The 24,938-nt window shown below is 35.2% G+C and overlaps 1 protein-coding gene across 1 annotated transcript in view; it reads right to left on the reverse strand.

The window, feature by feature from the left end:
• The window catches only part of MMP16 (matrix metallopeptidase 16), a 174,535-nt gene that overhangs the window by 54,627 nt on the left and 94,970 nt on the right, over positions 1 to 24,938 (reverse strand). The window contains exons 4-5 of the mRNA XM_010405008.4: positions 21,237 to 21,541; positions 1,670 to 1,831 (exon numbers count right to left, since the gene is read on the reverse strand). Of these exons, the coding sequence (XP_010403310.2) occupies positions 1,670 to 1,831; positions 21,237 to 21,541 (467 nt within the window). The remainder of the gene's footprint in view (positions 1 to 1,669; positions 1,832 to 21,236; positions 21,542 to 24,938) is intronic.

Genomic DNA, 24,938 nt, shown 5'->3' on the forward strand with positions numbered 1-24,938 from the left:
GCACAAATGGCATTCAAATTTCTGAGAATTTTACAAAAAAACCACATACTTTATAAAGAACAAGATGGATTATGTAAGGAAATCTTAAACTCGCCAAATGGTTGTCATGCAATTTATTAAGGCATTTATTTCATTCACAATTTTAAGACTTGTGACATTTATAATTTACAGTTAATAACAGTATTTCAAGGAATACTGCAGACCAAAGTAATTATTTTAATAGGTGTGACATTTTTATTGAGGCATATGATTCCAGATCACATCTTGATTTTAAAGGGAGCAAAGGAATCAGTTAGCAGTAGCCTATGTTGGAAAGTTTTTAACCCCAAATCAAAGTTTTTTTATGCCATTTGGTGGTGATGTCAGATATTACTTCCCAGGGGTAACACATTTCTCCTAATGTATAGCCCACAGCTGTTTGAGCTTAGCAGCTAGTTTTCAGCAAAGTATTCTTGTCTAGCCCTTAAGTCTAGACTACCAGCTCATGAGGTCATGAGAAACAACCTTCCTTCCAGCTAATCACACAGGAAAAAAACCCAACCAAACAAAACTTGATCAGCCAATCATTTTGAAATTGCTATTTATGCTTTATGAAAATATATATCTGTTCTTGTTAATATGATACTTTAAAATTCTTGTTACTATTACACCATGGAGGCTGCAGATGTCAAGTTAGCAATACAGTAATTCTACATGATCATAGTTGCCCTTTCTGGTAGAAAAGATAAAGAAGGAAGGGCCCTCACAATATTCAACATAAACATGACAAATTTTACACGGGAAAAATTGGGAGTACAAAATTTAATCCAATGCAAATTTAATTAAAGAATATTAAGCAATGCAATTCCAAATTATATACACTGGATACAAAGCGTTAACACAGAGATACCACAGATTTTTCAATTCTAAAAATAAAGTATATTTAAAAAAAAAAAAATAGAAGACTATTTAAAACCAAAAACAAAACCAAAATTATGTCTTTGGAAATTTAAGGGATAGTAATATGGGAGTTAGTGTTACATTCAACCCATAATCACAATTATGTTATTGTTTTGAATTTTTAAAAAAAATTCAATTGCCTTGTTAAATGCAGAACAAATTTGTACCATGTGTATTTTATATCAGGCCATAAAAAACATAAATTAACATATTTTAAAGAAGTAGGCCCTTCTTTACCCTCTGTAGGGGCTGGTGATAACATTATTTTGAGATCAATTTGTTATATTTTTCATAAGAAAGGGTGCTTTTGGGACCTCAGATTTTGAGGGAAATTTTCTGTATTATAACTGGTAAACTGAGAAGCAATCAATTCATCCAGTTACATGAGCTTGGACACCTGTGTAAATAATCTCATTGTAGTTAAAGGCCTGCATTTCTTAATATTTTCATAGTTTGGAATCCTTTTGCATATGTTTTCTTTATGGATTTTTAAAACATTTAAAATTACTATTCCAGGCAAGTGAAGATTTTGAATATAAGTTGAGAAGAATGAGAAACGAAGTAAGAGTGTCCTCAAAATCTTTGGATGTTTTACTCACATAGAGCCTGTGGCATAACAACTGGTGAAGCCCACACTAATGAACTCTTTCGGAGAGGTGATATGGACAGGAGGACTTCAAAGGTATTCTAAACTGAAAAGCTTGCATTGTCTGATGAGAACATGACATACCGTATATCTTCTGGATGCCCTGTAAATCATCATTAGGTAGTTTGAAGTTGTCAGTTTCCATATATTGGTAAAATGGAGCCATGATTGCAGTGGGATCATTAGAGTGCTCCAAGCCCAGAGCATGTCCAAGTTCATGCACTGCAACTAGAAAGAGATCGTTTCCTGTGAAGAGAAGAAAAGGAAAGAAGACTTTTGAATCCACAAACATATTAACAAAAATAACACACATAGAGGTCTCTGCACTTGCAAGATGTTTTCACTGCATTTGAATTTCACAAGGTAATGTGTAGTAATTAATGGATCATCAAGGATACCAAGGATAATGTGGCAGAAAAGGCAGTTTTCTCTTTTTTTTTCCAACAAGGAAAGCATTATGCTGTAATGTATGGTACTGTTACAGTCATCATAAACATAAACCTTTTTAATTGATACACATGGTAAGTGTAGGGTTCAACTGTCATAGTTCATGTCTAGGCTTTTGTGCAATTTATGACTTGAACCTGATGTTGCCATGAACCCAACTAAAAATGCTTTCATCAAGACATAGCTCCAAAAGGAAAATATCCTGACTTTGTTTGGTAAACTTCACAAACTGAAGACTACCTATTTAGGACAAACCCCACAGGGCACCTAGTCATTCAAACACTTGTAATCAGACCCCTGCTGATTATATGTAGATGTTGTCCATTTCTGAATCACTGCAACTGAAATCCTAATAAGGAAAATAGATGTCCTAAAATATTTCACTGTGCAATTTCCCTGTAAGAAGTGTAGTTGCTTATTTAAGTACTAGAGCTTTTTTTATTTTTGTAGAACTAAAGAAAAACGCAAAAACATGGACTCATATTATAGACCACTTTAATGTTTTTGTAATTCTCTTCTGAAAACATCTTTATATTTTTTATTACAGAGTATTAGACACAACTTTGGCAGTAGAATTATTGCACTCTTCTGAAGCAAATACAAATCAAAGCCAATGGGATCTTTTCTAAAAAAAGTTTCAGAGCTGGACATCTATGGTATTAATTTTGTCTCTTCTTACTCATCTAAGACATCATTCTGCATATCTTTCTGTGACTCTTTCATACAGATTCTGTCATACTTAACCTGTCACAAAATGAGGCTTTGGAAAAATATTTTACATCAGGAGAAAGATTCCAGTCATCTGAGAAGGGTCACATCCAGAATATCGCCCATTTCACCACCTAGGGATGGGAAGAACCATCCTCCAGAACTGTGATCTTGTCCCACTGACAAGAGAAATACTCTAGATCAGCATCTTATGCTGACCATCTAATTTTTAATCACTGCACTTATGTGAAACTGGTGTTACCTATAGTAAGTCGTTTCTTGTTGAAAGAGAAGTATAAATAATGAAAGGCCTATGCTCATCTTTAACTCTTATCCTATAATCTGTAGATTCTTTGGGGATAGACAGTTATTTTCCACTGCTGGAACTTGATCTGGAAGTACTTTTAAATGTCAGTAGTAATAATATTAAGTTGCATCAGCAACAAAATTACACGTATATACATTACAGAACTTTGAGGACATAGTTGACAGTATTTCAATTTCTCAAGTATTTCCTCTTGTTGACACAATAAAATAAACTTTATCCAAAGTACATATGAAAGAGGAAACACTTGGCAGTAGATGCCTTCACGATGTCTGAAGCCATGCTGATGTTCGTGAAATAAATGTTTGAATGAAATCATGAAAACAGACACAAGTGAAACTATATTCCTAGTTCACAGAGTCTTCTCATAACAAAACTTCTGATTCTTAATTTGAAAATATGAAAACTAAATGTTCTTGATCTTCTATTCAATATAACTGTGCAGAAAAATCACATCTTTCAAAAATTAATGTGACATAATGTACTTTTAGAAATGAGTTTATCTTATCATTTATAATTATGTGGTTTCCAGATGAAATGTTTTATGACAATATTTTTCTTAGATGCAGTTCTTTTTATAGAAAAGCAGATTGTCAATGTGCTGTTTCAATAGGTTTGATAAGCCTGACTGTCCTGATGACAAATGCTCTTGATATCTGAATCTGGCCTTCTATATGCAAACAAAGCTGATGTTGACATCATCTCATATGAAAAATCCACAGCTTCTGTAGCTAAACTCCGCATAGGAAGTGATGCACAGAAAGAACTCTGCAAAGGTTTTCATTCTGCACTTATAATGGAACAATTATTGTAATTTTAAATAATCATAGGTTTAAGATGGAAAGACTAAAAAGATGAGCATGTTACTGTACTACAGCTTTCATACTATCATGAAAAGTCTCACATTATTTTTCAATTCTTTTCTGAGTTTTGTGAAGGTTCTAAATCAGGTTTATTAGAATTCAAAATTTCTTTCCCGGGTATTAATTTGAGTATTTAAGAAGTAACCTTCTTTTGCTTTTCAGACCTTCTGAAAGCAAATTTCCCTCCTATACCATGCTTCCTACATCATAATTAAGAATATTAACTAGTCTAAGTCTTATTAAGAAATGCCCTAACAAGTTGGCCACATTACGTACTGAACAATTTTCAAATCGTTTTGAATGAATAGTATTTATTCTACCACTATCATTAGGCTTGTTAGTATCAGTAGATCAAGGAGTGTTCTGCATGTTTTACCTCTACTGTTTGAGGCAGGAGGTTTGGGAAGTTAACTTGTTATAATTTCTAAAATTTCAATAAGCCACAGTTAATCAACAGTCTTGGAAGAGTCTATTGCTTCTATTTGTGCCAGTTATGCAATACATGAAGAATCAATACATCTTTGTTTATCAGTCCTTATTGAGTTCCCTTACAGATTTTCTGGAATTTCTACATTTTGTTCCATGTTGATCTGAAAGATGTGAAATAAATAGCAACAGGGAAATAAATAAAATCGACTTTCAGCTACTGGCATATCTTCCTTCCAGAATCACAGATAATAAGCATGTGGTAGAGGACTTTTAAAGTAGTACTTCTAAGTGACAGTGGGACCATGTCAGACAACAGATATTACGCAGACGCTGGCTGTTTCTCTTTTCGTCTTTTGGATAGGGGAGATTATGTAAAGAGAAAAAAAAAAAAAAGAAAAAAATCCCAAACATTACATTCAGTGTCTTGACTGCCCCTCTGGATTTAGTCTTTATTTCCACCTCGTGCAATGCAACTTGTAGCCATCAGGGGAGCCATTAAGTGTGGCAAAGGCAGAACAGCCCTTGAGCAAATGAATAAGGGGGAAGTGAGAAGGTCACAGGAAAGAGCTGGGAGAATAATATTCTTGCCTGGGGTGACAATGATTTAACAGGGAACATATTTTCTACTTGTAGTCAAATAGCCCCATTATTCATAACAATTTCCATCAAGAGTCATGATTGTCTCCAGGGCATCCTGAATTTAAACTGACCCAAATAACTTAGTGCAATTGAAACTCACGTTTAAACCATCCCAAGATGAGCTGTCTGAGTCCAGTACAGGTAGGGACTTATTACTATCTTAGTTTCCACCCTTTGTGCTTTGCATATGATTAGATTTCTCTAATTAGGCAAAAATTATTCAGTGCCTCTTTGCTTTAGGGCGCAGACTTGCCCGGAGTACCTCAATGCTACTGTAAAAAGCTCCTGAGAGTGCAGAAGGACAACCTTCTGCAAGTGCTTGCTCTTTTTCTCAAGGCTGCACAGAAGTGTGACTGCAAGGTTGACAGTAGCCCACCTTCAATTCCTTGGCCAGTGCTCCGTGAGCATTCATACTAGCTCAGGCTAGCTTTTTATCCTATTGACATTGGGTAGTTTTTACATTTTCATTTGCTACCACTGAAGGAGAGAGTCCCAAATGATTCTATATGTCAGTATACATTATCCAAGTAGGACATATTTCAGTCCACACGGCAAAATGAAGCACCATCACAAACTTTAACAAGTCATAACAGAGTTAAAATGCATATGACTACAATGATTTTTAAAGCAAAAGTTGCCACCAAAAGATATACAATGGTGAATATTCATTGTGATAATCTCAGTTACATCTTGTTGTATATCCACAGAGTAGTAGAAAAATATTGGGAAATATATTTCACTAGCCCAAAACTTGTGCACCTCTTGTGTTCCCTATTAGCATGGAGATTTGGAATAGAATGGCTGTAAGCTCAAAAAGATTGCAATTGTTTTTCTGATTTTATCTCAAGTTTGATTTCACAAGGGAAGAAAAAAAAAGGTACTGTGTGTAAAGAACTAAGATAAAATTATTATTTTTATACTGACACTTTTCTCTGAGGCTATAAACTATTTTAGGCACTAAATCTGCCTGACTTTACAAACACTGCCCAAACTACAGAATATAAATATGTACTAATATATCAAATATTCAACAGCCAGCAGTGTGGAGCATGTTGTATGGGGAAGACTTTCCCTCTAGCCTATATATACATTATTTTTCACATCTACAGATAAACAAAGCTAATATGCTTGTCCACATTAAGATACTAAGAAAACCTAGTTCTGAAGATATTAATTTCCATTTTAAATGGTATGTGAGTTCAATTTATAAAAGCCATACCCTTATGGCTTAACGCGTGACCTCAATTTTGAAGACTTTTCCATCCAGAGGAAAAAGAAAAAGAAACCCTAGAAACTGAATTTCAAATGACAAACTGTAAAAATACAAAGACATTTTATACATAGACATACACTCTTTCTTCCTGTTTTATACATAGACATACACTCTTTCTTCCAAAGAGTATTTTATTTAATTTTTCATGTGATGTAGATAGATGTTTTCTAACTAAATTCATATCAAACTGAAATGTAAATCTGCACAAGACTTCTATTATAGTCCTTTTACCAACAAGACAGTATCTCAAAGGCAAACTTACAATTAATCAGAAATATTACGCACACACAAAATACCCATCACTTTCTGTTCGATGTAAGCAGAATTTGCATTTTCATTATTCTGTTCATTTGTACCACCACCTGACACATCCAAACAGCTGACATGCTGCAAATTGTAGAGTAAGATTCTTACTCCACACGCATACAGAAAGAAAAAAAAAAAAAAAAAAAAAAGCTTTATCTTGTTTTATCCTTTCCAGACAGGACAGAATTTCGAAGATGATATTTCAACAGTCAGTCATAAAAGAAGATTCTTTCTCTCTATAACCTTATTACAATACAGCAGAACTGAGCATATACATTACATATGCACTTACATAAGCACCTTATATGTATATATACGCTATATTGAGAATATACATGGACCTGAATATAAATTATAGGAATACTCTTACCCAAATAAAGGTGCTACATTTTCCAGTCTAAGAAATCTTATATAGTTTCTTGACATTATCTCAACTGCCATTGGCACTAAAATTTGGTAGTCTGGTGGTTATTTTGGAAAGGAAGTTTTGCTAAAAGATGGATGGAGCACCTTTGAAAAAATGAAGAACAAAACTAATTTTTTGTCAGTTTAAATAAGAATGTATCATATAGAGAATATCCATTTTCTATATGAACTTAGTGTATCTATTTTTTACACATGGTATTTTAAACAATCATTTTTCAATAATATATCTATATATCTAGGCTTTTTCACTGTGAGAAAATACAGTGACATAAAAAATGCCTTCTTTCCCTCTATTAATACATAACACACACGATAAACTCCTTTCCAGTAGGCTTAGTGAGATATACATATATACATATATATATATGCAGACAGAATGGGAGGTACAGACAGTTTGTTATATACAAAGTTTGTGCTAATTACTCTGTGCATAATTTAGAATACCTACACCCGTACGTGTATATTTTTGATAAACTATTCTATTTTAAAAAGATGAACAGATTTGTGTGAAATTTAAAATTGCTGCCTTGAAATTTGACAAGGGCACATTCTAACAGAGCAAGGCTGTCTTCAGGTGACTCAGATCATTGATGAGACATGTTGAGAACATTTGAGTTTAGCCGTGTGTAAGTCCTTCCTGGCAGTGCTTTACAGTTTCTGCATGATGTGGGCATAATTTAGAAGTCAGGACCCCACTTTCTTTTATAATGCATATCAGTCTGTACTTTAGAAGGCAAAGACATGAAAAAGATAAGAATTTCTGATTTACTACTTAGATCTGTTACCAAGCACATTGTACAACTTTTAGTAAATTGCTTGAAATGGGTGGAATTAATTACTTTAGATATTCTTAAATTTCTTCCTATAAAAAGCATGGATATAAGAATATATCCACTTTTTCTCACAGTTTCAATCACTAGAACTGAAAAAATTTGAAAACTATTCTGACTAGTGAATCAATACCAACTTCTCCAAAGAGAGGCAAGCGAAGAAGCTGGAAATGATCCTAGGGGAGGTAGAGAAGACATGAGAGTTTGCTTCAATATGATGGTATGTGTTCCTTCTGAAAATATAATGCTTATGGCTTTATTTCATGCTTTGAGGAAACCCTGCTGTGACAGGGAACCTAGCAAACTAAACAAACTCCCACATTTAGGTTGAATCTCTAGCTCCTCGGATCAACTTCTTCATCACTCAGGTCTACTACTGTATATTATTCTCAAATGGCATTCTCATTCTATTAGTAATAAGGTCATATTGATTAACAGATGGAAAAGTTTTATTTTGGGTGTTTTCATGGTCGTCTTTAGACAATAACTATCTTAAATAAATTTGGATTTTAATGGAATTTTGCATTTTTGCTGGAAAAGGTCTTCATACTAGAAATGCTGCAAATACTGTAACAGCCTTATCTATTTATACTCTTTCCTGACTTTTCTTTGTTTCTATTTTTAATTTTAGTGGGAAGAATAAGCTAGAGAAGTAATTAAAACTGTTTTCTTAAGGCTGTGAAAATGAATACATGCTGGGGTTGAAGATTTGGATATGTGCATGAGATATCACATGGTTCTCAGCTATCCTCCATGGTCTGGTCCATGTGGGTCCTTCCTGTGAAGGGAATGTACATTTTTCTACCACTGCTATGTGGCACTCTGAGTGAGAATAAATGTAAGAGAGTCTTAATTGTGCATGAGGCCATATTAAAATTGAACCGCTGCTTTAACAAAAAAAAATATAGGGTTTGCCTCTAAGCCACTCAGATAAAGTGCTGGTTTGTTAACATGGTGGCTTTTTTTATTTTTATTCATTTACCCCTATGTCCTGTGTGTCCTCCTATGAAGAAATATTCGTAAATGCTAGGAAGAAGGTCAAAGTCATACTGCAAATATTCACAATAGATGTAATCTGTCATGGGGCAGAAATCACAGAAGCATAGAATGGTTTGAGTTGGAAGGGGCCTTGAAGACCATTCAGTTCCAACCCTCCTGCCATGGGCACGGACATCTTCCACTAGACCAGGTTGCTCAGAGCCCCATCCAGCCTGGCCTTGAACACTTCCAGGGATGGGGCATCTACAGCTTCTCTGGGCACCCTGTTCTAGAATCTCACCACCTTTTAGAAATCTGAAAGAGTCCTGAAGATCACCAAAATCCCCGAAATCCCACAACAGAATGCACATAGAATTTAATTTATGTGGCAATCTTATGTTGGCTAAATTTTTGTTAGATAAATTTTTTACCCTGTATGAGTTAAATTACTGAGAGTAATTATGATATCCTCTAAATTAAATCACATTAAATCCATCAAAACCAGGTTATTATTATTAACACACCATTGTATCTTAACACAGACATAGAACTTTGAGAGCTTTGAAACAGTGACATAGTGGTTTGTATATATATATAAAGTTTTTATATGAACAATTCTTCCTTCACTGTTATTTTTCTTTTTAAATTCACATTAAGAAAAAAAAAAGTCAAGATAGATTTGTCCATGGTTTGGGTTTTTTTCATTAAACTGGTGATAAAAAGAAATGGGAATTTTGAATCCTAATTGGCAAAGTGATTAGAAGAAAAAATCATTAAAAGTTCTCTGATCTGAAAAGAAGACAAGTTTTCTAAGAAGTCTGCAGACTTCAAAGGGAAACCTTTGCACCATATTTTAAGTTAAGACAACTTCAAACTGGGGATCCTGTATACAGAGAAAGTGACAGAAAGACAAATCTGCTACTTTGGTTTTACTTTGTTAAAATTTACTCATATGAAATACTCTGATATATTGGACAACCTCCTGCTAAGATCCTAGGATTCTATATCCATACAGCTGTATGCTCCTCTAGCTGGAGGGACCACTGTATGTCTCTCTAGAACTCGGGGAATACGGTCGGTTTGCACTAGTGACTCTTGGCACTTGTTGGCATGGAGATGACTGAGCTCCTGCCATGGAAGGGCAGCCTCCAGGATGACAGATTGCAGAGGGCAGAGCAAAGGGTGCTGGAGAGGACAAGATGGTCAGGCAGCCAAGCCATACTCCTGGGCCTCCCAGCAGAAGGAAGCCAAGCCTATGCAAGAATTTGCTTAGACAGGAAGACGAAGGCAGGAATACGTTGTCCCTGACAAAGTTCAGGAGAGATTGGACATGAGAATGTAGACCAGGGCAGAAGTCAATCCTGGCACACTTCCCCTTCTCTGAATTAGGAGCTCAGCAGGACCCCAGCCTGGAGCGACAGCAGTTGGCCCCAGCAGGAAGAAGGGACAGTGCCAGAGGTTCCATGTTTGATGGCTCTCAGACCAGAGATTCCCACTGGGAAAGCAGAGAGCAGAACACTGAGTCACTGGGGGCACAGTTTTCCACATCTGCTCTGCCACATCCCACACTCAGGCAGGTTGGGACCATTATCTCTGCACCTCTGCCAGCCACTATGGCCAGCCCTGCCAGTGTCACAAGTGATCATTAAAAACAAAAACCAGTTAAGAAGTGACAGTTGATTATATCTGTATTTTAGTTGATAACTTTCCTGAAGCTCAGGCCCTAATATTTTTGCTGCTTCTGGTAGCACTGCTAGCTGAAGCACAGCTAACAACATTAATTCCATATAACTACCAAATCTTCAGCTTCCTGAATAATCAGTGGTAATCCCATTTCCTCATAATTACATAGTATCAGTTTCTAAACTGCATCGCAAGAAAGGTGGTCTGTATGATTCTTAGCAATGGGAAACTAAAAGTATGTTTACACATCACCATACTACCAACTATGCCTTCAAAATTTCAGAGGTGCAACCCACTCGTGAATTACCATAGTCAGACCAATACAAGTGTTTGTCCTGCCATACCAAGAGCAGCAGGGAACAGCCTATGCCTTTTCTGACTGCTGTACTGAATTGCTCCCAAAACATCCATCTCTAGGGCTGAGATAGATTTCTTTTGACCCTGGTTGGTGCTGCTATTTTGAAGTTCTTATCACTTCAGTTCTCCTCTAATCTGAAATGGCACCATTCAACATCACTGGCGGAAGTTATCTAGCTACTCAAAACTGTAACAAATGTCTCTACCTGCACCTCTCACAGCAAGAGATGAGAAACAGGTATTTCAGAACATGATTCATCTAGTTTGTTTTAGACACCTCCTTCAGGATGCAACACACCTTACCCAGGAAGACAGTGTATCTCTCCTATAACTCTAAAGGGACTCCATCAGATTAACTCAGATATAAACATCAACATATGGTCAGATTAATTCCACCCCCTCAAGTCTTCAGGCTTTTGACTTAGTTCTTTTCATTTAAGTCACTGGCAAAACATTAATTATAGAAGTACAGGATATGGACTTAAGTGATATATGTACAAACCCAGGAAGTACTTATCATAGACTGACTTGAAGGAGAGACTTAAATCTGTTCACTAGAAAAAAACCAAACAAAAACCCAAACAAAAAATGTTGCTCTTTTAACTTACTTGGTTTTTTTTTATTTTTCTGCTTTCATCTTTTTTCACAACCTGATGTTTTAGCTGTATATGTTTCCAGATTTTGGAGTTAGCTGCTCAGCACTTTTTGGAACCCAAACAGTTAGGAAGTCTAAATATAGATTAAAACCATTTTGGCCTCAAGAACATATGGTTTGGGCATTTTAAAGAGAAGAATTGTCAGGAAAAGCACTAATTATACTCTAGACTTGAGAACACTAATATTGTAGAAAATCTTTCATTAGTTAATCATATACTGTTCTTAAAATTCAGATATAGTATTATCTTATATTTTAGGGTTATCTACATCTTTCTACTTTTTCAACATCCATTACATTTCTGCTTAATAAATAAAAATGTAATTAAATATGTAATTACTGTAAAATCCTTGTCTTGTTCTCTCAGGAAACCATGACAACATCCATATTAATTAGCAGCATGATTTTTTATATTCTGTTTGCCCCTAAAAAGGCAGGGGAAATGAGATGGCAATACAGTAATAATATTCTATAGAGCATCTTTAGTATTTCCTAAATCTGCTGTCTTGAAGAAAAAGTCTCCATTAAGTGGCCCTAGCAACAAATAGAGACTTGAGGAACCCTGGATCACATGGCAGTCGGAATGCTAAACCTGCTTTAAATGACTGAGATGTCCCTTTCTGTCTAAAGGGAGAATTTTACGTTCATGGATAATGCCTCTTTCCTAAATTACTGCTACTAGGAGACCAGACTTAAAAGAAAAATAAATATTTTCAAGCCGTTCATTCATTATCTGATTTTTGAGTTGTAAACTGTTTTCGACTTATTTGCAATAATAAAAGGGATTTTCTCTCTTTTTTTTTTCTTTTCTAACTCAACATGTTTGAGACATGGCTTTTCACAAGCTCTCCATAGTAAATAATCTTTCAAGAACCTGAAATTCAGTCTCTGGTGTGAAATCTCATGGCTCATCAGTCAGTTTCTCTATTATTAGCCTTAGTTTTATTACTATTAGTTTTATCATACATTTTAAAGAAATATTGCCTTTTTGTAGACTGATGGTAAACAATTATATCAATGCATAGAGGATAAGAATAAAAAGAACTGGAACATGGGGTTTTTTTCCCCTTTTTTCCCCCATTCTCTAAAAATTTCTGAAAGATGTAAGAATTATATAAAACTCTCTCAGATTCAGTACTCAAAATCTGCTAAGCTTCTTTCTAAAAGGAGAAAAGATTAAGGTAGGAGTATTTATTTGTTTGTTTGTTTGTTGTATATGTAGTGTTAGGGGTTTTTTGTGTGTGAGAGATTGTGGGGTCATAAAAATAATCGTGAAGGGGCTGGCCCACATTTTATGTTTGGACTCATTTAAATTAAATCTATTGGCCTGAACAAAAATGGCTTCCCAATACTCTTTTCTCATATACTGCAGGGGGAACATGAGAATGACAAAAAGGAGCCAAAAACTCCAACACTGTTAGTTTCAACTTATTAATCCCTTTAACAAATATTTTTCAAGCAAATTTCACATTTTTCAACCAAATTTCTTCACGTAAACTCAATTCTCCTGATATACTAATACGAGGGTCTGATTAAATGAATCCATTTTGGGAGATAAACTTGACTTCATTGTTGCATAAACAGTCGTTTGAGACAAAGACATCTTTAAAATTAAAAAAAAAACCCACAAAACCAAAAAAGGCAGTTCTTTTTCAGTGACTGTAGGTGCAAATGCTGCCAAAATTGTCTGCAAGGACCCATGCTGCCTTTCAGCTAGATGTTTCCTTGGCAGCAAAGTCGATGTAACAGACAATGTGAACTTTCCTCATTTATTTCTATGCAAAGTCAGCCAGATCCGCTTTAACACTTTTCATTAGCAGTTTAAGATAGGCCAGCTGATTGCAAACTGAGGCAGATGGCAAATGAAAGCAAGCAAGCAGGTTCTGCTGGCCCTGGTAAGTGGGAAATAACCTCCAGTTGCAGTTTGAATGGATAGCTGAGTTTGCAACTTCCCTAACTGCTCCATATAGGCTTGCAATGATCTGTGTTTACCTACGCCACGATGGAAGCAATATGCAATTTAGTGGCTTGAGCTGTGCTGCCTTTTTGGTTTGCAACCTGCATCAGGACCATCTCTGGCAATTAACCTACAGTTTAAATATCACCTTGCTTCTACAGACATGAAAAGCACAATGTAAAATGTGCATCTTAGTCTACAATCCCACTGCTTTAATTAAGAATATCACAAAGTCAATTCTCTTATATTCCTCAGCCTCTCTTTCAGTTTGCATAATAGGGCATATAGAAATGTTAGGCCAAGAAGGAAGCTGAGAGTTTGATAATGCACGTTGAGAGCCCCTGGGATGTATTAAAAGCATCTAGTCAAGCACATCTAGAAGATGGGGCTGGATTCATCTACAAGACTTCTTTCACTGACTGCCAGTTTTAAACAGATTTCCTTTTTAAAAACATGCAAATGAAGTGCTTTCCTCAAAGCCAAAGGGTGTTCCATGAAAGCAAAATCCTCCCCAAAAATTATAAAAATGAGGTCAGTACTTTACCAACAGTTAACATTTTCCATCATCTGGCTTCCAGCCAGTAGATGGGGTCCAGCAAACAGATCCTCTTCTATCTGCATAGTCCTATGTCCAATGACTGAGTCCTCACAAGCAGTCAGGGCCATTTATGATTTTTTGGATCATTTCCACCTCTTCAATAGCTGAAAGGGATCTTTCTATTCTCAAGAGCAGCTTTGCATACCATGATAATATTTTTAAGGATACAATTTATGCATCAGACGGTGGATATCTGAGAGTTAAGATTTTAGGTAAGATCTTGGAATGACTGGATATGGGACAGGGGCACACCAGAAAGTATAATCCAGGAAGGTTTGGAAAATTTAAGGACGGAGGAAGTTCTATCAGCACAAAATGCGCTTACTGATAAGGGAAAGACTGGTTTGCTTTTAAATACTGAAGACTGTGTAGTTTTGTGACAGAAAGTATTACTGGTGTTAATTGATTCCTGAATTAAATTGGATTTCAGGGAAAATGGTGAAATTAAAAGAATCAATCGTTATTCCATATGCCCACAACTTGCAAAGCTCTTTGAAATATTATCCTGGCATCTTCATCATTGTGTAATATTATAAATGTAATAGTTGGGTTTTGTCATCCTTTATAATATTGCTAATTCTCTCATTTTGCACTCAAATAGTTTCAATGTAAAATGGAAGTTGTACTTCCTTAACCTTATAATTATATATAAACAAGGCTGCAACTCAACAGTCTCGGTCTCTTTATCCTGTAAACAAGATATGACAGAGGGCCATAAAATATGAATGGAATAGATAATATTATTAGAAAACTACTTTCTTATAATACGAGCGTCCATCTGTCTAAAAAAAAAATCAGAAAGAAGTAGTATTTCACATCTGCTTAAACTATAGGACATATTGTCACAGGATGTTGTGGGTACCAAAAGCTTACACGAGTTCAAAAAGAGATTACACTGATTAATGAAAGGAAATCCCTCATAGGCTACTAAACACAAAAATATGGCCTGTGCCTCAGAAATTCAATGAGCAGATCACTGGAAGCTAAGAGGGAATATGCTGGGGTTTTATTGCCATATGTTTACCCTGCTCTTATTCTCTTCCTTAGGTATCTGTTAATAGCTATTAACTGGAGACAGAATATTTTGGAGGATAACCTTTGATCTGAACCCACGTTTGAAATTCTCTGTTTACAAGCACATACACAACTACTATAAAATAAAAATTCAAGTAAGATATTAATCTTTTACATAGTTATCCTAGTGCAGAACTAGAAAATAAGCACGTGACAACTGCAAGGTCACACTGCTTGGTTATAGATCAAATTTGATGTTGATAATTGCTTATTAAAAACATACATAATCAACTAAGAGCACTATGTTTTATAAAATTAAAGCCATGTTAACATTGTAATACAGAGCTTCCTTTGATCTGTAATGCTTGGCTTCCTTTATACCAAGCCACAGCATGAGCACTGTTCAAGACACAGAGCTCCCTTAGGAGATGGTTTTCACAACTCCACTGGTTCACATTTCCAGCAGCATATATCTCCTGCACTGTGTCAACCACACTGGCAGCCAAAAGAAATTTACTACAAGTTGATCTATGCAGTTCAGAGATCAGGATTTTCATAAATTTTTCTTGGCTGCCAGCACAGTGCCCACAGCAGAATCTACGCACTAACTGGAGTCCAAGTACATTACACAGGACACTGTATTTGCATCAGGTCCAAGAAGCTTTTACTTGGCAATCTACAAACAGCATGGTACAAAGTGACAGGTTTGTTTGCTTGTTTTCTTGTTATAGCCTGCAAACTTGAATAATTTTTTTGAATGCCGGAGAGTTAATAAAAATAAGCAAAACTGAATAACTGAATTCTTGAATTTTTGAGTTTGTTTTCCCAAAGACGGAGTTTTATGCATACACACATTACAAATATTCCACATGTATGTAAGTAGCATGCATTAATATTCTCCTTACATGTCACTGTACACTGAACCATCTATTACTTCTGTAATGGAGTTTCACTTGTTATTATTTATTGTATGTTCTTTGATGGAAGAATGGTTTTCTGCAGAATTTCAGTATGGTACACTAGCTACCTTGGTAAATTTGCTACAGAGGTAAAAGATAATGTATTTTAGTTTGACTTCTATTTCTCTTTCTGATGTGAATATGAAGATAACAGTATCAAATTACCATTACTGATCAACTGTGTTTATCTACACTTAGTTTTTTGCCAAATATTTTCTGCTGCTGGAAGACATAGTTCTATGGTCACATTTTATCCAGTAATTGGTACATTACTTATCATGTCTAATGTGCTTGAAAACTGAGCTCTCGAGAAATCCTTGTTTTCCCCAAGCACTACTTCTAAATCTTGCCCTGTTTTAAAAAGCTGCACTTGTGCAAGTAGGTCAATCTTAAATTAATCTAGTTAAAAGTAGTGCACTCTCAATTTAAACTGGTGTAACACTCCCTTAAAATAGGTTTAGATGCATTCAGTAACTTCCCAGAAAAAATAACTGCTTTGAAAAAGGTTTAAACTAACTTAAGTACATGTGGACAGAAAAATGTGAAATCAATTTTGATAAACCAGAGCAATAAGGCTAATATGAATGTCCCTTTCAGTTTTAGTACAGAAAGATAGGACATAAGACAAGATTTTTCTGCAAGCTACTAGAAAATTTACAGAGACAGTACCTATCCCAGATGCTCCCTGGCAGTGACTTTGAATTTCATCACAGTCATTTGAAATACTGCCATTGAAGAAAATACTTTGAAAAAATATTTTTGTTGTGGGTTTTGACAGTACACTATCTCTGAAGTACTGCCACTCCTAGGGAGAAGTCATTGTCCTGTTCTGGATTTAGATACATCTTTAACTGTCCATAAATTTTTAATTTAAAAAAAAAAAAAAGAGGTCATATATATCTTCTAAATGGATTGGGGTCATGGGAACAAGGAAATGTCTCCCAAGTCTGAAGACTGGTATATTAAGATTTCTTCCTATTCCTTTTTTTCTTCTCTTTTTTTCTTTACAGTTCTTAAGTTCAGAAGAAAATAAGGATCTAAAAATTTTCTTAATAAGTGCTGATTTTTCAGATATTTACTTATGCAAATTGATTTCCATCTCCTGTTTATTCCTTTACCTTTTTACATGTTTAAGTGTAAATATTGTGGAACATTTTCCTGTAAATTCACATCCATTTTGATTTGCTGTTCCTGACCAGTATTTCTTCTTCTGCTGTATTTGCCAAGCGTTACCAGAGTTTTAATTGAGACTGCCTAGGAGCACAAGATACTTTGTAAGGTGCCTGAAGAAACCATTCTGTTCCAAATAATTTACAAAGCTAAAGCTCTTATCTCACCTGAACTCTAGATAGGCAGATCATAGAGGAAATGGAGTCTACTGTAAGTGAAACAGCCTACTCCTACAGGAATTTGAAAAGTAGTTGTCCTAAATGAGAAAATAGAAGATGAGAGCTGACTGAAGGAAGGTTATAGTCCAATGCATACACTTTGTATAAAGTATTGAAAGGATACCATTCCCTTTCCTTATTAAAAAATAAAATAGCAAAAATAAAAGGAAAAAAAGGGCATCATATTTTATCCTCCAGTTTCTCCCTCATTCCCCAGCAGAAGAAATTCTGTCCTCGTTTCCACTGCTTCCCTGTGATGCTAAGTCTATTGTCCTTCTTTCTGGCAATACTTCTAGGATCACCTGCAGGCACCACGGATGGAAATTCAGAGAAAAGACCTCCACAGCTCAGCTGGAGTTGAGGTACCAGCTGTACCCTGCTTACAGGGTATTATGAAAGCAAAGAAATAGATCATTGTAGAAAGCCTGCGAGTGTAAAATTGTATGACAGGAGGTTTTTTCCTGAGCGACGGGCCCATTAGTCTTTACTCCTACAAAAGCCTCATTCATTCTTCAGAATGAGGGAGGAGTCAAAGCACAGATCTCTTCCCAGAACATGATTGATAAGATAACATACCATTGAAGTGAGAACAAAGGAAAGCAGAATGCACTGTGCAGATGATGTATTTCTATTGCAACTGTCCTTTGAGTCTAGAGGATTATCAAACCAAAGCAAAATACAAGAAAATCGACCAAACATGATAAGAAAAAACCCCACCAAATCAACCAAAAACCTGAAGTATGAAGACACGGCAATTAACTAGTCAGAATAAATTGCTGTAGTAATTAACTACACTCAGAATACTGATTTTGTATATGATTCCTTATTTGGAATGAAAATTACTTTAAAAAGGACAACAGTTTATGAAAGCATTTCAGTAAGTTGCCTGTCTTTTCTGAGGTGGACTGGTGGACTATATGTAAATTGTTTTCATTAGAACAGTACAAGGTGAAGAATAAGGCTAGAACTTTTCAAAAGGACCTTATCTTTGCATTCTTGCTGCTAAGTAAACAAGTTGCTCTGTGTTTTTGAATCTCTCTGGAATACTGGAACAGGAATCAGAGAAAATCAGCCCCTTGGGGTGAGAGTTAGTTTAAAAATAAAAATAAATCACCAAATCTTTTTCCCATTCTACTGGATTTCAAATAATACAACATGTAGGTGACCATTGGACTATTGGAGCAATGAATCTTAAAACTGACACTCATCTGGGAAAAATGACTCATAGCTAGGATAATAAATATATTTTTCAACCTTCTGCTTTTCAATGCTCTGAGACTCAGCTCAAAATGATAGGAAGCCTAAGAGAACTGTAAGTCTTTCTTTCCTGTCAATCCTAAATGGCATGCTTGTCTTCTTTCTTCCCCTGGAAATTTTTTCCAGGAACAAAAAAAACCCCCAAAACCCCCAAAACAAACAAACAAAAACAAAAACCCCAAAACAAAATAAAAACAAAAACAACAAAACAAAACCCTGCATGATCCTCCAGGATTCCTAAACGTAAGCTAATCAGTAAGACAATCAGGAAAACCCGGCCTACCTGATAGCTAAAAGTCACCAATCAGACAAACCGGCACCCTGCACTGGCAGATGAAATGCACATATATTGCAATTTCTAGGGTTACAATGACAGGTGAATTTTCTCTGGACAACAGCTATTACCTATGATCCACAGTTCATACCATTTCAACAATAAAACAAACAGCTGCCAAAATTGTTCAGAGAACTTGCATTGGTAAGGTATTTTTATTAATTATCATGTATTTTTTAAAAATCTTTCTTTTTTTTACTGTGAACATTCCATTTTAACAGGAATATATGTCCCTCAAAAAAGTATATATGAGCACACCAAAGTGCATAAGTTATTAAATTTGCAGGAAAAATTTCCAATGATAACTATTAAACCTTCATGATATAGATAACAAACCTTTTTTAATATAAAAGTTCAAGGTTCTAAGATGCATAAAAGCACAGTTCTAGCGATAGCATCAATTTATTATCCCTTGATTTTTTTCATCAAAATATATTAAAATTCTTTAATACAAGCAGTAGCTTTTGAAAACTGCTCTACAAAACTCAACCTCAAAAGCTATATAAAAAAGGAGTGCCATTTTGCACTATGCAAATTGTTTAAGTTAAAGGAGAATGAGACAGCCAGAAGTTCGCTCATTTTCATACAAGGTGTGGAACTGCTCCAAAAGAGTTATCCCGATTTAAATTGACATCCTGACTTCAATGTACACACGCCTGTAGATTTTCCTGAGTGCTTGAAGCAATAGCTCCAAAACCACAGAAAATTGCGTGCAGTGTTGGTCTCCAACCAACATAAAAAACCAGACACATGAAATCACCTTCATTTACCCTCACAGTGCTGTGACTGAGTATGCACCTGAACTGCACAAACAGAGGATTCCCACCAGTGCTCCTTTGAGCTAAACGTGTGAAGAGGGCAAATACAAGCTGTGCAACACCACAGATTTTGCTCCAGTAAGAATCTAGGGATTGGTTCACAAGAAAAAAGGGTCTTGAATCCATTGTGCAGCTGAGGGCTTTCACAGTGCCATACACAGCTCTTGCTTCAACTGATGCTGGCACAGAGGTATTGCACCAATGGAATAGTCACAACAGCATATTTATACTCCTAAAATATTAAATTAAGGTTTTGTTGCAGACTCCAGGCTACAAATACTGCTACAGATAAAGCTCTGAATTTCACTTGGAAGATCTCAGATAAGAAAGGGAAAGGAAAGGAATTAGATAAAGCCTCTCATCATTCACAAACTCAGTGTAACATTGAAATACAACAGTTCTGCACTTCTTGTCATCCCTGTTGTCTTTTGTATGCCAGAAACATCCTATTTGTGCGTCTGTGCATCTTCTTTTGAGTATCACTGTCTGCCGAAGAGATCTGTCAAACTTCTCGTAACTGGCTTAGCGAGATCTACTTGGACAACTGAAGCTACTTGGAAACAAAACCTGTCACAGCATCGAACACAGGATATGTCTACAGAAAAGCTCTTCTTTGATACTGTTTTTCAGAGATGCAAAGTTAGACTTAGCTTTAACTTAGCATTCCCAGATAATGGCAGTAATTTAGTCACATCACCTTAGAGCTTGGCAATGGCCAGATTTTAGTTGTGAAGAGTAACTTTAAAGGGCATATTTAGTCTTTATTTGGTAAATTTTAGGTACGCCAACTGCACTATGCCGTCTTTATTTGACTATGGGGAATGTACTACTTAAGTAAATTGGATGTGTTAAAATTAACAATTCCAAAAGACATTCAAAAGTTTTTGGGAAACACCAATTCTTCTCTTGGAACTTTTCTTGCACCTTTAAGATTTGCCTTTAAATGCTGCCACTGCATCATCATAAATACAAACTGAAGACTAGGTTTTATTTTTTACATTGGTATCCACAAATTGGTGGGTAGCTGGAGGAGATCTTAACCTCTCTTATATCAGTACTAACGAATATTCCACATTTTCCCTAAACGTAAATAAGTTTGACATATTAAAAAGTGCAAAATTAATTTATGTAAACATTCAACAGTACAACATTTGAATGATCACAAAGTTTCCTAGTAAGAATTCAATGTTTTTCAAGCAAAACATGTTCTTATACTGTATCACATTTAGACAGATATTTTTCTGCCTAGGATTCAAAGAGACCGATCAACTAAATATATTTCCAAAGTAATGTTAACCTAGGAATGAAAACTATGTGACTTTAGGAACAGGGGAGCATGGAAGTAGTTCTGTTAGCTGAAAATTCATGCCACTCATCTATTTACTTTAAAATTAAATCTTCTCTTACCATCATGATTGGGATTTCCCAAAGTCCATGGCTCATCTGAGTCAAAATGAGTGTCTCCCCCAATTCCTGGCCCAGGAAAATATGCATGAGCCAAAAATCCTCCCTCCCCATCAAAGGGAGAACTGTCTCCATGAAAACCTGATGCAAAAATGATAGTAATATCCACGTCTCTCTTGCCATTTTCTAATTCAACGTAAGGAACTTCTTCAAATGTTAGAGGAGTTACATTCTGCCACACATCGAAGGCACGGCGAATGGCTTTACGAGTTTCAGCATCACCTACTTTTGGAGTGACGTTCTTTATGCTGAAAGAAACAGAGAAACATTACATAGATTAAATTTAACAGAGTGGTGACACTGCTAATATCCATTTTCCGCTAATTATTACAAGTTCTGTGCTTTTAACAAAACATGCTAGTCTGGCACTATATACTTTAAGAAGAGTATTTTTAAACAAGCTGGCGCAAAATTATGGTGTCAGTCTGTACAGCCCTTTAAGCTAGAATTTATTATGCTAGCTAGCTTACTCCCAGCAGTACAAAAAATCTTATCTTTAGAAGATTAAAAATATATTAAAATGAAAAATTCTTAACAGTGGGATAACCAGATTAATCAACCACTGACTGTTTACCTCCTGGACCACAATTAGAATCCATCACAGCTAAAGAATGTCATGTCCTTTCTGATCAAAGGAAAAGTGTTTTTAGCTAAATGAAATTTTAACTTATTAGCAACTTCATTACCAAAAGCGAGCTCCATGCTGTGACCACCAACCAGTATTCACAAAGCCTTGTTGCATTTGCAACTGGATAGATAAATTCCTTATCAGAAACAAAGCCTTTTGACTTCAATACAGGTTAAGATGTCCTTTTATGATCTGATTACATCTATAAATCTTGCATAAAACTGTAGAATCCATCAGAGAAATCATTTTATAGAAGACATGAGAAGACTCAAAAATATGTATTTAAACAGAAATTTCAGTCTTCATTACTTCTTTAAGTGCAATATATATGAGAAAGGCCAAAAAAATCAGAATTGAAGCTTAGTATCATAGTTATTAGTAAATTATAGTGAAATCATTTAAAAAAATATTTATGTATTTTCATTATTGAATTCAAGGAAAGAATGTCAATAATCAATTTAAGACTTGTCCAATTTTCTGCATCATTTCCACTTGATTCATATAGGCAGCAAAAACTCTATTAGGTTTGTGTCTGCTCTGAAACTGCTGCAATCAGATTCTCTTTGTTCATTTGACATGTGCTTGACTGAATGTCCAGCACAAATTTCAGAAATTGCATAGTTCTAGAGTACATGCAATATTTTTGTCAGTTTACAAAGCATGGCACATTAAAGGAGAACAAATACACTTTCATGAATAAATCTAGAATGATTGATTTGTCTGGCACACTAAATATGCTTGATTATATGGTACTTATGTTTATATAAATGGAAACAAATCTTTCAAGTGTAATTTTATAGATTTTACTTCATATATACATTTTGTTCATAGGTTCATGTAGAAAGCATAAAGTTACCTATTTGGACTTCCACTCAAAAATATATTATTGTACTGAGTCCAGTAGTGCTGTCTAACAAAAGCATAATTTTTTTTTAGCTGGTATGTATGTTCCAAAGACATATCAACACAGGCTATAAGATAATATATTGTAGGAAATCCACTGCTTTCCTTGATCTTTTGTTCCAAAGGTGATTTAACCAATCATTACATACTTGTGCCTATTCTATTCTTTGCCTAGCTTGTATTATTGGTTCTTGTTGTGTCTTTCTCTCTCACATACATGAACTTCAACATTTTTCCCCCTATAAAAAGACATTTAAAAGACACTTCTCCACTGCAAAGTTATTACCTTTTTATGTCTCTAACAAATTAGAATTTTGAACTCTTTAAATCTCTTGTTATAAGACATTTTCTCCAGTCTATTAAATATTTTCTGTGATTTTTATTCAACTCAATCCAATTTTTTAATGTTATTTTAAAACTGACTCTGTCATAACTACAAAGTATTGCAGTACTGATCTTGCTGTCAGAGAGAAAATGTCCTCTGATCTGTAGGCATGACCTTACTCTACATGATGTAAATATCACGTGATTTAAAGTGCATTTTATGATGCCCTTTCACAATTATTTGCTCATCAGTAATCTTATGATCAGTGTTGCATTGCTTTTTCTGTGATTAAAAAAATATTGGACACACTGGATCTTCTATCAGCCCTTGCAGTACCCCTCTCTGCAAGCCCTCTCTTTTGAGAATTAGGATTCTTTGAGACATTTTAATTAGCAAGTTCATAAACTACTCAGTCTGTGCCCCTTGAGAAAGTACAGCATTTTACAACCTGTCCTGTGACACAAAATCAAACCACATCACAATGGCACGCTTATACTGCCCCTACACAAAACTTGACAACGGTTCACCTGTTGCTATGCTAAGAATGTCTCTTAAAAAGCTGGCAGATGTGCTCTTAGTCAATCCTGGTGTGTGCTCTCTAAGGCACGTGTGTTGCCTGAAGCAGAGCTCTTTGAAGGATTAGAGCCTCTATTATTTGCCATGTATAAGGAGTATGGCAAATGACTCAACAGGCTCTCATAGAAAACAGAGCATGTCTAGCAAAACTGAAATACTGATGTAGGAAAAGCTCATGTGAAATGTACAGCTTGGACTTTGTTGTTATGTTTTTTTGTATTTATGAATCTTACTAATTGGTCAAAGACACACCTTTGTCTTAGTAAACAGAACAAAAGAAGGGTCTTCTGCTATTATATGTGAAATGAGGAAATGGATAAAAATAGATTGGAATTTTCTATTGGTGTTAAATAGATTAATTAATTGGTCTAAAAGATTTTGACTCAAATGTTAAAACTCATTTTACATTTCTTACTTTTTCAGCACATTGAATTAAGTTTTAATCACTGATTACAAATGAAAAATTAAGCCATTGTGCTAGTTTCACACTCACAAGCTAGAGTAGACTAGCAATGATAGCAGACATTTTCCATGGGATTCAGCTATTGACTTATTTTGAAATAGCATCCTACATCTCCAGATTCATTGTAAAGTAATATTTTTCAAAGCATACTTTCTGTATTAAAACTAGAGAGATTTCCAGCTTCCAAACCAGTATTCTGGAGTGGGCAAGATTATACTGAAAAATGTAGCTTGAAAGAGAAATTATATAAATCAGCAGTTATTCCTATGTAAGAGTATTAACAGAAAATAACTGTCCATTTTTAATGTGTTAAACACAACACAGGTTCAATCCCAAAAGAGCAAATACTAACACTGTGCAACACAAACATTGAAATTGTCTTGCTGGGAACTTTGCTTAAAATAATCCACCAGTGCAGACATCTGAAACCCAAATTATGTTACATTTCTTTCATGTTGTTTATCATACAACCTCCAAGGGGGAAGTACAGTAAAATCAATCTATAAAGACAGCCTATCAATTACCAGGGATACTACGACTCATCTTTTAAAAGTCTTCAGTTTAGACCTATGATTGCAGCAGCAAATAAAGGCTCATATGAGCCCTTTTCTATTACATTTAGATCTACATCTTAAATCCAGCAATCACCTGAAATAGTGGTGACTCTCACAGGCAGTAAAAAAAAAAAAAAAGAGAGGCATTGGGTACCTTGGACTCAACATGTCCAGATAATGGAGCTCAAATAGAAGT

Source organism: Corvus cornix, chromosome 2 (genome assembly GCF_000738735.6).
Source record: "Corvus cornix cornix isolate S_Up_H32 chromosome 2, ASM73873v5, whole genome shotgun sequence".
Taxonomy (NCBI): Eukaryota; Metazoa; Chordata; class Aves; order Passeriformes; family Corvidae; genus Corvus; species Corvus cornix.